The 13,473-nt window shown below is 40.3% G+C and overlaps 1 protein-coding gene across 1 annotated transcript in view; it reads left to right on the top strand.

Moving 5' to 3' along the window:
* Nucleotides 1-13,473, top strand: part of ABCA13 (ATP binding cassette subfamily A member 13) — a 190,164-nt gene that overhangs the window by 157,377 nt on the left and 19,314 nt on the right. The window contains exons 50-51 of the mRNA XM_068147726.1: nt 6,680-6,814; nt 10,430-10,533. Of these exons, the coding sequence (XP_068003827.1) occupies nt 6,680-6,814; nt 10,430-10,533 (239 nt within the window). The remainder of the gene's footprint in view (nt 1-6,679; nt 6,815-10,429; nt 10,534-13,473) is intronic.

Here is a 13,473-nt window from a genome sequence, read left to right as displayed (position 1 = left end):
GACAAAGATGGTATCTGGGAATGTTACTGAGAGGTCGTAAATTTACCAAGGAAAGATGTGACTGTTCTGACCAGCAAACAGTGCTCTTTTTTTGCAAATGAGGCAATTGTTCAACCCATATCAGAAATTAAGGACCAAAAGGATACAGAGTAAAACATGCGTGTTTTCTGTCTCTGAAGATGGAAATTTCTGATCTGAACTGGACTTGAGCAGCTCAGTCTCTTGTGCTTAGTTCTATCACTGTTAAAATGGGAAAACTGGAGTGTCAGTTCTGTATATTTCTGCTATATAGATTGGTTCCATGTAGTTGCACCAGGACAGGCAAATTTTGAATTTTTCCTGTCGTAAGCTCATCATTTAGGTTTTTCTTGATGAGTGACTGAGGCAGGGACTGGAGAAAAAAAAATTACAAGTCTTTGCCCCTTCTCTTGGGCAGTATCCTGCCTGTGTGGACTTCCAACAGACGGTTTTGAAAGTATGTTGTTGCAGGCTGATTAGAAATCATCATACAGGCTTTTATTTAGTTTGTTCTTCATTACTTTTCAGGGGTAGGTTTTGTTTCTGAGTACTAGCAGAATACTGGAAACTTGAATATGCTTCCCTTGATCTATAGGAAATGTATTGTTATAGCTCTAAACTCCTCAACTATAATTACCTGTTTTCTCCATGAAATGATAACTCCTTTCCAACAGCTGGGTTAAAAGCTTACCATAATCAGCATCTATTATGGTAACACTTTAATAGACAAAAAGGTGACAACAGAGTCTGATGTCTCTAAAGCTTTGTAGTCATCTAAAGGGCTGACATTAAATATCTACACACCTCACATATGTTATTGACTGCTTTTGGTCCTAAGTGTAATTTGAAACAGGACTCAAAGTTTGTTTGTTTAAGTGTGCACCACTGGCTCTTAGAATGCTCTAAACACATCTTTTAAACTGTTCTGTCCTATAATTTTCTTAAGCAAAACCAATGTATTCTTTTACTGCCTATGTTCAAATGGTCCACCACATACTACAAGTGAAGCAGTTTTTCAGACACCCTAAGAAGACTGCAGATGGAATTTGTTGCCGTATGCTTGCGATCAAGGCATCAAAGGGCTCCTGCAAGCAATATTTAGCTAATCTGGTTTACCTTCATCAAAAACTGAAATGCACCTATCTCAGAGGAAAACAAATGTTTTTGTCAGCAGACCTTTCAGACTGTGTCACCCTGCTGTCAATTGTTGAACAGCTACTGTGTTTCAACTCAGTATGGCTGGTGCCTGGAGAAACTGTGCATTCTAGCTGTCTGTGATGAAAATAAGGCCTGGCAATGCTTTGGAATAGCAGTTATATGTTAGCACTGTTGAAGCACTAACTTCAAGGATCAGATCCTTTGCTTGACATATTTATCAGCAGCAGCAGTTAAGTGTCTGACATAAAGTTGAGTGCACTTAATGTTCCAAAACAGCAATTAACTGAATGAGAAAGGAGGAGGAAAAGGGATCATTTGCTATCAATGTTAAGCTTCATGCAATCTAAAGTTTTATTTTGCATCCCAAATCTGCTCTGAAAATTTATTTTTTTGCTGTGAAAGTGGAGGAGTAAGACTTTTGGGTTATTTAGACAGATACTTGTTTGACATAGTATTTCTAATCCTTATTTTATTTCCTTAATGTATCAAATTTGAATACCTCAATTAATTCCAGGAGTCATTATACAGCATGTTAAAAAAGAATAAATGAATTGACAGAACATCAAGTGACATTTGTCATTTACATTAAAACTTTTGTTGTGAATCTCAAAAAACAAGCTTCATCAGACTTTTGGAAGCACCTTTATGGAGTGTCATTATGAGTTTTCTTTATGCTGACTCTCCAGACTGACTCTGAGTCTCACTTCCTTAAATATTGTATCCAATAGTGGCTGGAAATGGAAATTTGTACATTCATTCATTTTTTTGTATGCTTGCTATTTTTGGACCCCAAGCAGAATACAGAATGACAGAATCACAGAATGTTAGGAGTTGGAAGGGACCTCAGAAGGTCATCTAGTCCAACTGCCCTGCCACAGCAGGATCACCTAGAGAAGGTCACACAGAAATGCATCCAGGCAGGTTTTGAATGTCTCCAGAGACAGAGACTCCACAACCTGTTCCAGCCTGTTCCAGTGTTTTGTTACCCTCACTGAGCTTCAGTTTTTCTAACCAGATCTCTTCCTGCTCAGACAACTTCCTCATTTTCCTCAGACAACTTCCTCATGCTCCCCATTCTATCTGTCCTTTTATCCACTCCTTGTAGAGGTTCTTTTTGTGTGACAGCAGGTCCAGGATCTCCTTGCTCATCCAGACAGGTCTCCTAGCATTCTTTCCTGCTTCCCTCTTCATGGGTATTCTTTGCTCCTGGAGAGATGTTGATGCTTGATCACTGACCAGCTGTCCTGAGCCTTGCTTCCTTCTAGGGCTTTGTCCCACAATACTTTGGCCAGCAGATCCCCAAAGTGATCAAAGTCTACATGCCTAAAGTCCAGGGTCATAAGCTTGGAATACATTCTGCTATATTCCCTGAGGATCTTAATTCCTATTGCTTCATGGTCACTACAGCCAAGGCTGTCCCTGGGTCTCACATTGGTCATGAGCCCTTCCATGTTAGTGAGAACCAGGTCCAGCATAGCACCTTTTCTTGTTGGTTCTTCCACCACCTGGAGGAAGAAGTTGTCATCTATGCACTCCAGGAACATCCTGGATAGATGGTACCTTCTTGTGTTTTCCCTTCAGCAGATGTCAGGGTGATATGTATAGTATGATATGAACTACATGCTACCACTGGTTATACAGATGTTATAATAGGGATGTTCAGGCTTCTCCACATTATACCTAATACTTAAAATTTCATTCAAATAACTTATTTGATGTTGTTTAAATTATAATGATGGATCTGAGACTATTATTACAGGAAATACTATGATATGCTGTTAAAAATAAAAGAAAGAAAAAATATTTAGGATCATCTCTTGAAAGAAGAATTAACTCTGTACTCTTGTATTTGCTGAAGTATGATCTGCAGTGCTCTTTTGAGACGTAAGGGTTGAGGAAGACAACAGGAATAGGAGATTGTTCAAGTGCAGCTAAGAAATTATTAGGAAAGCTGGCTAATTCTCCTGCCTTTATATTGCTGATGTGATTCAGCTCCAAATCTATTGTAATTTGAATAGAATAGAGTAGAATAGACCAGACCAGATTGGAAGAGACCTTCGAGATCGTGTCCAACCTATCACCCAACACTACCTAATCAACTAAACCATGGCACCAAGTGCCCCATCAAGTCTCCCTCTAAACACCTCCAGTGATGGTGAATCCACCACCTCCCCAGGCAGACCATTCCAATGGCCAACCACTCTCTCTATGAAGAATTTCTTCCTAACATCCAGCCTAAACCTCCCCTGGTGCAGCTTGAGACTGTGTCCTCTTGTTCTGCTGCTGGTTGCCTGGGAGAAGAGACCAACCCCCACCCGGCTACAGCCTCCCGTCAGGTAGTTGTAGAGAGCAATAAGGTCTCCCCTGAGCCTCCTCTTCTCCAGGCTAATATATATTCTCTGGGCTTGATTTATTTTGCACCAAATAAGCATATCTAGATATCAGGACAGATTGTGGACTACAATGATCTGCAAGATTTATCTTGGAAGTTCTGCACATTTAATGCAAGCAACAGAGTAGATACTATAAAATTATTTATACCCTTCCCTTTTTACTATAAGTAAACCTTGTCTTGAAAAATTCCCGTAGTAGATGACTTGCTAGACTTTCTCCCTTGTACCAAACAGGAGGTGATGTTATTCATGAGTGTCTGTGCACTGAATGCTTGAGTATGGGCCAGAAAGTTCTATATGTAGAATGACAAAGTTGGTTCTTTTTAATGCTGCTTCCTACAAAGAGTATTCTGATACATGACTGAGCATCCTTGGCAACTACAGACTACAGTAAAACTGAGATGATTTGATTTTTTTTCCCCCTTCCTTCTCTGAGAAAATTCCTTGGCTTTCTAAATTCTTCCCTGTGCAGTATTCATTGTCTCTTTCAAAGAATAGCATTTTGCTGACTTAGACGAAGATTCTTGGTAACACTTCAAAGCAGTCTCAGAAATAGTGGTTCTGATCATAGCTAGAGGATAGTTTTTACTGCTTTTCAGCTGTGAGACATAATCCTATTTTCCTTTTTGTTTCATAAGTTCTGAAGCTTGTTGTAGTTTGCAGTGTATGCTAATTTTGTTGCAAACAGGAGATCACGCATTTTTTCATGTTCTGGTCATAATTTTTGTGAGCTTCTTTGTTAAATTCTCTATTGTTCCTGGATTTATAGGAGCATAATCCTGTTGTCACTGACATGCATGTGTTCCCTGTGGTAGTAAAGTTGTGTAAATCTAGTAGAGTAGATAAGCAGTCTATCACGTACTTTAGAGATGATTCTTTGCAAGCTGTTTAGATGTTTGAATAAAACACGAAACACAAAGCCAACCAGACAAAATAAAAGCCCAATGAACAAACCCAACCAACCAAACAAACAAAAAGAGCAGCTACTATGTCTTAGACTATACCTTAGATGTTTGATCAATTCTAATGCTATTCAAGGTTTGAATTTGCAGCACTTCTACTGCTATGCAACAATAGTGTCTAAATAAATGTAAACCACTGTGAATTAAATCTGAAATAGCAGAAGAATTGAACATTTCAGATGTGAGTGGTTTAATGGCTGTTGATTAAGCATTAAAAAAACAGCCAATAAACCAAACCAACATAAACTAACAACCAAGCCTCCCTGCATTTAATGTAGTAAGAGTAATATTTATGACATGTAGGTTTTATCTCAGGACATGAATTGCTGTCAGGTTGTACATTAAAGCACATCAGATTCAAGCAACTATTAACAGCCATGCAATGAACCACACTAGAATACTGGAGATCCTCACTATTGCAGCATTGTTCCTGCTTATAGAGACCTTGGTCTCAGAACTGTCTCTTACTTTTATACATAACAGTGAAAAATCTTGCTAAAAGGATCATTAATAATTTAACAACTTTTTAAGGAATTTACAAAAAACTCTCTTCTAAAGAATATGATTATGCTCCTGACAGTTTGTTTGAAATGGATAGTGAATATTAATTCACAGTATTGTTTGCTGATACATTTTTTTCCTGTTGGATTTTCTGAATTGATTTGAGACTGTCCAACTGATCTGATTATTCCTTCCAGTCCTTTCTTACTTTTTGCTGAAGGTAGCTCAAAGGGAAGAAAAAGAATGCATCATGATATTGGGGATGCTTTGGCATTTTCTCTCAAGTAATAGGGCACCAGGCTTCTACTTCTTTTTTTTTCCCCACAAGAATTTCCCAGACATAGTACATACAGGCTGAAGCCATACTGGTCCCAATTACCTCAGAGGCAGCCCAGACGCCCTCATAGGCAGCTAGGATTTCCTTCTCTGTCGCGGTGTAGTTGGCCTCAGAGCCTTTGTACCCCTTACTCCAGAAACCTAGGGGCCTGCCCCTGGTTTCACCAGGAGCCTTCTGCCACAAGCTCCACGTAGGACCATTCTCACCAGCCGCAGTGTACAGCACATTCTTGATATCTGGCCCAGTTCGAACAGGTCCCAGAGCCATAGCATGGACCACCTCTCATTTGATCTGGTCAAACGCCACCTGCTGCTCAGGTCCCCACACAAAATCATTTTTCTTCCTTGTTACATGGAAGAGAGGCTTCACAATTTGACTGTACCCGGGAATGTGCATTTTCCAGAAGCCCACAAGTCCCAAAACTGACTGTGTCTCTTTCTTGTTTGTGGGCTGCACCATAGTGGCTACCCTGTTCACCACCTCCTGAGGGATGTGGCGACGGCCATCCTGCCATTGAACACCCAGGAACTGGATCTCCCTGGCAGGCCCTTGATACAGACACCCAGCGACATGACGCTAAATACCTGCTGATTTGCAGGGTGCGTCTTGCAGGGATGACTAGAAGAAATGCTCTTGTGTCTGCTGCGTTTTTGCTTGAGGTCTGTCTGGATGGTTCGGCTGTGATAGTTGAAACAGATGGAGAAAGGCTTTTGCTACATTTAAAATTCTACAGCACCAGTATTTGAGGGATCCTTGGACACTAGGACAGCGTAAACATTTTCTCCAGCTGCGCTCATGTGCCTGCCCAGCTTACTTGGATCACAACCAAAAAGGCTGGGCCAGCTTACCCCTCTCAGTTACTAGAAAAGTATAGTAATTTAACCCTAAATTACCTTTTGTCTTTAAGAAACTCTAAATCCTCAACCTGTGACTTGCTTTACTGCCATTTGCAGCTTTTTGTGGCTGATGCAGAATTTTGTCTTCTGAATTTTCAGTCTCTAAGATGTTCGATTGAACAAGTACTGGAGAACAAGGTGAAATGAGGAACATTGTAGATCATTGACCCATCCACACAAAATGAGTGCAAATGTCTGTTACAAGCAATGACAAACCCAAGTTTTTTTGTAGAAGGAAATCCTGATCCTTTGTGGAGAACTAAGGCGTCCTGGAGCAGAATTTAAAAGTAATAACATGAAGCAACTGGGATAAATAAGGAAATAGCATATACAATAACTATGTTCTTTCAATCTGGGCAAGAATGCTACCTCATTTGGCTCATCTTTGCTGGCCTTCAAATTTCTAAACCACAGGTCTCGGAGGATCTCGTTAATCGGTTACACCTCAGTGCCCACGCTGACAAACTGGTGAGAACATACAGTGCTGGCACAAAGAGGAAGCTCTCTACTGCTGTAGCTTTAGTTGGTAAACCCCAAATACTTTTACTGGTGAGTAAAGATAATACTGTGTGTATGATAAATGCGTTAAACTGAGTTTCATTGTCCTGTATTTGACTCTAGAGAAAAATCATGTAGTTCACAGAGCAGTCAGGGAGTAATTGGTGCATAGATGTACAACTGTCCTCTTTGTTCTAGTATATGAACACTTATTTTATTCTCCAAGATCCACAAAATTACAAAGTAAAGTTGTTCATTCTTTTTTTTCCTGTCCTTTATTTTCCTCCTTTTTTTTCTTTTATTTTCCCCATTGGGGTAGTTTAGTGAGCAGGGAGGAAAAAAAAAATAAAAAGGATCCTCAAAACACATAAATGCAATTGTAGCATCCCATGGCCAAATGGGGAAATCCATAGGAACAAGTCTACTAGCTTCTTTAAGAAGTAAGATTCTTATTTTCATTTATACTTTGAAGATAGAATAGAATAGAATAGAATAGAATAGATCAGGTTGGAAGAGACCTTCAAGATCGTCGCGTCCAACCTATCATCCAACACCACCTAATCAACTAACCCATGGCACCAAGCACCCTGTCAAGTCTCCTCCTGAACACCTCCAGTGACGGCGACTCCACCACCTTCCCGGGCAGCCCATTCCAGTGGGCAATCACTCTCTGTGTAAAACTTTCTCCTGACCTCCAGCCTGAACCTCCCCTGGTGCAGCCTGAGACTGTGTCCTCTTGTTCTGGTGCTGGCTGCCTGGGAGAAGAGACCAACCTCTGCTTCTCTACAACCCCCCTTCAGGTAGTTGTAGAGAGCAATAAGGTCACCCCTGAGTCTCCTCCTCTACAGGCTAAGCAGCCCCAGCTCCCTCAGTCTCTCCTCATAGGGCTTGTGTTCCAAACCCCTCACCAACTTCATTGCCCTTCTCTGGACTCGTTCCAGCAAGTCGACCTCCTTCCTAAACTGAGGGCCCCAGAACTGGACACAGGACTCGAGGTGTGGCCTAACCAGTGCAGTGTACAGGGGCAGAATGACCTCCCTGCTCCTGCTGGCCACACTGTTCCTGATGCAGGCCAGGATGCCATTGGCCCTCCTGGCTGCCTGGGCACACTGCAGGCTCATGTTCAGCCTAGCATCAACCAGCACCCCCAGGTCCCTCTCTGCCTGGCTGCTCTCCAGCCACTCTGACCCCAGCCTGTAGCACTGCATGGGGTTGTTGTGGCCAATGTGCAGAACCCGGCACTTGGATGTGTTCAATCTCATGCCCTTGGCCTCTGCCCTGTCCAGCCTGTCGAGGTCTCTCTGCAAAGCCTCTCTACCCTCTAGCAGATCAACTCCTGCCTCCAGCTTGGTGTCATCAGCAAATTTACTGATAGACTCAATGCCCTCATCCAGATCATCAATAAAGATGTTAAAGAGGATGGGGCCCAACACTGATCCCTGGGGGACTCCACTACTGACTGGCCACCAGCTGGATGTGACACCATTCACCACCACTCTCTGGGCTCAGCCTCCAGCCAGTTCCCTACCCAGCTCAGAGTGCTGCTGTCCAAGCCATGGGCTGACAGCTTGGCCAAAAGTTTGCTATGGGGGACGGTGTCAAAGGCCTTGCTGAAGTCCAGGTAAACTACATCCACAGGCCTCCCCACATCCACCAGGCAGGTCACCTGCTTGTAGAAAGAGATCAGGCTGGTCAGGCAGGACCTGCCCTTCCTAAATCCATGTTGGCTGAGCCTGATCCCTTGGCCATCCTCTAAGTGTTGTGTTATTGCACTCAGGATGACCTGTTCCATGATCTTGCCTGGCACTGAGGTCAGGCTGACAGGCTTATAATTCCCTGGCTCATCCAAGATAGTCCTGTTGCTGCCCATCTTTTTCAGGCTATTCATATCCCTTGCTATAAAATGCACCATAAGGCTGGCTGGTTCTGTTTTTTAAATTATTTATTTATTCACAAATCACACAAAGGATTACTCCTGCATTATATTATTCTGAATTATATCATACATACTGTTTTGGCACTTGCATCCTCAGCTCATTTAGGCTTGAAACTTTCCAGTCTAAAAAATGCCTTTTGCCTTTTTTTTTTTCACTAGAGAAGATACCTTTCTTAGGCATTGGCTAGGAAATATTAATCTACTTTAGTAGTAGAATAAACCTGTGAGGGAATCTGCTTCCCAGGTTTGGGCAGGGGTGGGGGGGAACCAGTGCTTCCAGTAATAGAGCACAGGCTAACCACAACCACAGTCGCCGTCATTGAAGGTGTTCAGGAGGAGACTTGCTGGGGTGCTTGGTGCCATGGGTTAGCTGTTTGGGTGGGTTGGATTGGTTGATGGGTTGGACACGATGATCTTGAAGGTCTCTTCCAACCTGGTTTGGTTTATTCTAATAAAGGTTTATTCTAATATTTCAGAAGCTCAAACATGTTTTGCTGCTTCTAACTCCCTATCACTTCTGAGTTGGTTTATTTATCTGGATTTTATGCTTAGACTGTCTCTGGATTTGGTTAGTAAAAGGAGGAAATAATTTTAAATCAGTGCTTTTCCTGATCTTAAAATGTTCTAACTGTTTTTTAACACCTTTATGAAAGTGTCCTATTGCAAGTATTCATTTCAACCTACTTGCTGCAGGGCACAGATTATTGCATATGTAATGACAGGAGAAAAGAAAAATGTCTTCTCATGTCAAATGCTTAAAAACTTTTGACTGTCTTTAGAAAGCTAGCAGATATTTTGTTTGCCCTGTTTCTTGAGAACTTTGCTTACAGGTTTCAGCTGGAATTCTTTGATGCAAATATATTGGCCAAGGCCATACCACCCTAACAGGTGCTGACAACCCTCTGAAATAGAAAGGACAACTGGAAGAGTTTCCTTCTTCCTGGTTTTATAGTAACAAAGACTGTACTTTGACAAACACCTATCTCTCCTTCTCTTTCCAAGGGTAGATGAAGTCAAAATTTGATACAGTGAGGACAGCAGGATTAGGTAGGAAGGGAAAATGTACTTTTTGTAGCTGTACTTCTTTCTCCATGAAAGCCATGTGAATGGGAAATGGATTTGCAAAGTGGTTTGCATTGGGCAGCACTGACTAGGTGGTTATTTAATTCTGTGGATTCTCCCCTCTGCGTGAGAGTTCCTCTTGAAGAGACTCTGGGAGTAACTCCTAGAGGATGTCAAATCCAAAATTACTATACACACCTACAGAATGGGTAGTACAGGCAGCCAGGAGTTACAGGACTTTTCCAGTCATTTGTCCTCATGGCAGATGTCCTTGTGTGGAAGAAAGAGGAACCAAACCTTCCCAGAAAGTGAGGAAAAACACCTGAAATTCTCTCCTATTAAAAAGTTCATATGTACATGCATGTTGTCAAATAAATATTTATAAATATATTATTATTATTATCTAATATAAAAGCATGTTGTAATAAATGTGTTTAATAGAAAGTGCCTTCTATAAATTTAGAATTATATGTGTTACAGCAAAAAAATGGTCACGGTGTCTCTTAAGTCACTTCCTGGCTTTTTTGTTGTTGTTATTTGTTTTGTTTTGTTTTGTTTTAGAAAAAAAATATATTATTTCATAGTGACTTTTAAATTCTTCTGGCTGGGCTGGAACTCTAATATGTTTTTCCCATGCTGCTGTATTGTGATTTTCATTTTTCCTATAGGATGAGCCAAGCTCTGGGATGGATCCCTGCTCTAAACGTTACCTTTGGAAAACCATCCTGAAGGAAGTTCAGGATGGTTGTGCAGCTGTGCTGACATCCCACAGGTGAGACCCTTATCCAAACAGCTAGCATATTTCCTTTCTCTCTCCTGACCTGCTCTCAAATAAAAGCAAAAAGGCATATTCTGAAGGTATGCTCACCCTCATGGGAAATGTGCCTTGTTATTTTATGGCAATTCCTTCCTAATTGTGCAAACTGAAATTGTGTAGATCCTAAATATGCCATGGCATCCTAAAGACAGATGCCTCAGCTATTCTCTGTCTCTGTGTGCACTACTGGAAACACTAGGAGTGACCTTGTTCTCTTAGAAGGGTCTATCTACATTAAATACCATGTCAGTTTTCTGGTATGGTCACTGGCATATTAATTTGATGGAGGAAACATCAATACTGTTTTGTAACATCTATGGTAAAATGGAATAAATTGAATGTTTCCTTAGGGAATATAGTATGGTACATATAATCATATATAAAATAGCTTTAAATGGGGGAGAGAATATGAAAACATGACCAGAGAGGACAGAACTTATTAACCAAAAGAGTAATGTAACATTTCAGCCAAAGGATAGATGAAGCATAGACAAAGCAAAACTTCCTTCAATGTTTTGTAGATATTGTTAATATTTTTCTTCAGATGTTCTCAAAATGTATTTATTGTCTCTGTACATGTATATGTTATGTTATTGAAGGGAAAATGCTCTCAAAGGTTTTATAGTATTCTATTTACAGAACCTGAATCTTGAATACCATGTACCTGCATTTGATCCCCAAGTACTTACCAGCTCAGTCATTTAGGGAAGATATGTTATGTGTTGCGAATTGAGATGAGCAATTTTCGTGAAACAATATGTTTTGACTTTTCTGTACAGGTTAACAACCTGTGGTTGTCAAACACCAGCTAAACAAAAGAGAACTGAGGTCTCATTATTAATATACTGTAAACAAACAAACAAAATCCATCAAACTGTTACTAACTACTCATTCAGTTCTACAGATGAATGACCTGAAGCAGATATAAGTACGTTGATAGTGCACGTATTTTATTTCTATTTGATAAGACATTGTGTACCAAGGTGGGGAAAGGATAAATTATTTTATCTGTTTGCTGAAGGCCATTGGAGATTTATTTGAGATTCTTTCAAAGACTGCTTGAATAGGTAAAGGAATTTTTCTTAGGAAGTGAATCTTCATGCTCTCAGAAAATACGTGCAAAAGTTACAGAGATGGTTTCTTATGTAAAAATTAGTTTTTGAGGTCTACTTCATTTTCAGGGACAATGCTTAACTTTTATTTTGAAGAAAGGAAGAGTGAGGTTGTAGTAAGTGTCCACAAAGACCTAAATTTTTGTTATATTCCCACAGCTGGGCAGTGCTATGCCCACACGAGAACGAGGAGTTACTGCATCCCAAAGAGACTCAGATAACTTCCTGATTTGTGGGAAGGTGTATTAGCAAGCCTTCTCCCCATCTGTTCCAAATATAATGGTATAGTGGTGTGGCAATTGTCATGATATCCCTATCCTATTTTAAGGAAATTATTTCTAGGAGGGTACCTAATTGCCATCCTTGTTCAGTAAAAGCACTTTAATTTGGACTGGCACATGCTAAGTGTTGTGCTTAACCCCAACTAGCAACTGAGCACCACACACCTGCTAACTCACTGCCTCCCTCCCAGTGGGATGGAAAAGAGAATCGAAACAACAGGAGTAACACTCATGAGCTGAGATAAGAATGGTTTAATAGCTAAAATAAAAGATAATATAACAACAACAACAATAATATTGTAGTAATTAATAATTGTAATGAAAAGGAATATAATAATAATAAAGATAAAAGAGAGAGAAATTAAAACCAAGAGACGACAAGTGATGTTAAAACCAATTACTCATCACCCACTGATTGATGCCCAAGCAGATATCTGCCCCTCCTGTCTATCTCTCCTCTTGTTTATATACTCAGCATGACATTTTGTTATAGAATCTCCCTTTGGCTAGTTCAGGCCAGCTGTCCTGGCCATGCTCCCTCCCAGCTTCTTATGTTCCTGCTTGCTGGCAGAGCATGGGAAACTGAGAAATGCTTAACTTAGGATAAGCACTACTTAGCCACAACTAAAACATCAGTGTGTTATCAACATCATTCTTGCACTAAATCCAGAACACAACACTGTACCAGTTGTTAGGAGAAAATTTGCTCTACCCCAGCTGAAATCAGAACACTGAGGCACACAAGACAATTCTTTTGTGCGCACAGTTGCAGGAACATGAGACAACTTTGTTTCCTGTTTGAGATGATAAATATGTCCTGATTTATGTCCTATGCCTGAAGCAATGTTTTGGAAGAACTACTCACCCAACTCTGTAAACTATGTCGAATGGCACACCATATGTCCTAAGCTTTACAAGTCAAAGTTATTATTTTTCAACTGAAGTAGCTGCATCTAACTGGAGCCTACTTTTCTATTCAACTTTATTTCCATGTCCTAAATTCTCTTTGGATTGTAGTATTTTGTATCTTCTTCTGTCTGTCAATAAGAATAAGGGTAACTACTTTTTAAAGTTATCCATTATGCAAGAGGTGTACCTTTTCAAAGGCATGCACTCAGCAGACTTCATTCTTCTCCCTGTATCCTTCAGATCAGAATGACCACAAACATATTGCAGAGAATAACAGAGTTCCTATCTGTCACACTCAGTGGCATTTCTGAGATTGCTTATCAGATATTTGCTTGTGGTAATAAAATGTTTGTATTGTGGCCAGAATTCTCCGCTTAGTTTTGGAGTAAACCCATAAATTCTGATTTATGGCTGTCTTCTAGCTGTGGTAGTAATGTTTGGTATGTACTGACTGAAGTTATAATTTAGACTGTTGCCTTTAAAGTCAAAGGTTTCATGTTAGCATTTTTGCAGCTGTCCAGATCCCTTCAGTTAAAGTTGGGTATAAACAATATTATCATTTTTTCCCACTATTATTAAAAGAATAATAATTT

Source organism: Melanerpes formicivorus, unplaced genomic scaffold, assembly GCF_026170545.1.
Source record: "Melanerpes formicivorus ecotype bairdi unplaced genomic scaffold, bMelFor1.0.p_v2 SCAF_15, whole genome shotgun sequence".
In the NCBI taxonomy this organism is placed as follows: domain Eukaryota; kingdom Metazoa; phylum Chordata; class Aves; order Piciformes; family Picidae; genus Melanerpes; species Melanerpes formicivorus.
The sequence above is the reverse complement of the archived record's forward strand: the minus strand, read 5'-3'. Positions and strand labels throughout refer to the sequence as shown.